At 64.0% G+C, this 1,496-nt stretch overlaps 1 protein-coding gene across 1 annotated transcript; it reads left to right on the top strand.

Annotated features, from left to right (window-relative positions):
* Positions 1-1,496, top strand: DQ04_20111000 (putative helicase; the record flags this gene model as incomplete). The annotated part of the gene is made up of 1 exon (XM_009317893.1): positions 1-1,496. A coding segment is annotated over one exon (1,496 nt), but the record flags the coding sequence as incomplete, so codon positions are not given.

The following is a 1,496-nucleotide window of genomic DNA, read 5'->3' as shown; positions in this document are numbered from 1 at the left end:
CGTCGCGCAAGCGAGTCGCCGCCGCCGCCGATGTTGCTGCTCCCCGCCAGCGGCAGCACGCGCGAGTACGTGGCGGCGTTCGGCGCGAGCAGTCGTGTAGTCATTGTGGTGTCGCAGCCTACTCGCCTCGCGTGCGTTGAGCTGGCGAAGTTCACTGCATCACTGGTGGCATCATCGTCATCATCATCATCATCCGCCGACGCCGCAGCCCATGTCGGCGGTCGCGTTGGGTACGCCGTTGGTGGTGACGCGTGTTTCTCGTCGGCGACCGAAATCGTCTTCTCGACACCCGGTTACATTGTGAATGCGCTGCAGCACCGCAGCGGGGCGCTATCGCCCACCACACTCGTCATTGATGAGGCGCACTGTCGCGACTTGGAGACGGACCTGCTGCTTGCGTGGGCAAAGCAGCAGCTGCACGGAGGGGGGCGGCCACAGGAAGACGACGGCTCCGCGCGGCTTCGTCAGTTGGTGCTGATGTCTGCCACACTTCCGGTAGAGCAGATGGTGGCGTACTTCACACCACGGGCTGTCGCAAATGGGGACGCGCGGCAAAAGGCGGCGGCGGCAGCAGCAGCAGAGGGAGAAGGCGAACACAACGGAGAAGCAAGAGCACGATGCGCCCCGCAGATTCTTCGCGTGGATGGCCCTGCGGTGGATGCGCAGCATGAGAGCGGCGACGCCAAAGGCGGCAGCGGCGGCAACTGCACTCGCCCGTTCCGCGTTGAGGAGTACTTCCTGGATGACCTTCCCGACGCCCTAGAGGCGTCAAGGATACTGCAGGCAGACACTCGGAAAGGTGCATCCTCGCCCTCCCACCCCGCCTCCTCCTCCTCCTCCTCCTCTTCTTCCGGATGCCCGCTACTGTCGATCCCGGCGCGGCGTGTAACGGCGTCGCTTGGGCACTTCTTTTCCTACACACGGTTTGGCGCTGACATTTACTCCCATCAGGCACGCGCGCTGGCGCAGTTCCTCTTGTTCGCCTTGCAGAGCCTTGCTGTGGCCTCCCAGAGATTAGCGGCTGATGGACGGCTTCACCAACAGCAGCAGCAGCAGCAAGAAGATGCACAACGGCAACACCCAGATAGTCTTCTGGTGTTTCTTCCTGGGTTTGCAGAGATATCGCTGGTGCTGCAGTCGCTGGAGATGCTGTGTCGGCCGGCAACTGTGGGCGGCGCACGTTTGTCCACCCAGCAGCCGAGCAGCAGTGGAAGTGTGACGTTTCTGCAGTACGAGCAATGGACCTTCTCCGTGGCGCTGCTGCACGCCACGGCGATTGGGAGTCCGCAGCAGCAGCTTGACGAGAGTACCGGCCCGTTCCCGCACCGCATCATTCTGTCGACCACCGTCGCGGAGAGCTCTGTGACGATCCCCAACGTGCGCTGCGTCATCGACTCGTGCCTGGAGCGCCGCTTCTTCGCCGACCCGGTGACGGGCGTCATGCTACGCAGCACCGCGGTGGCGAGCGCGAGCAGCGTGCGGCAGCGTGGAGGCCG

The sequence above is a fragment of the Trypanosoma grayi genome (genome assembly GCF_000691245.1).
Source record: "Trypanosoma grayi strain ANR4 Tgr_2011_V1, whole genome shotgun sequence".
NCBI classification, from domain to species: domain Eukaryota; phylum Euglenozoa; class Kinetoplastea; order Trypanosomatida; family Trypanosomatidae; genus Trypanosoma; species Trypanosoma grayi.
Note: the sequence above shows the minus strand (reverse complement) of the source record. Positions and strands in the feature narration are given on the sequence as shown.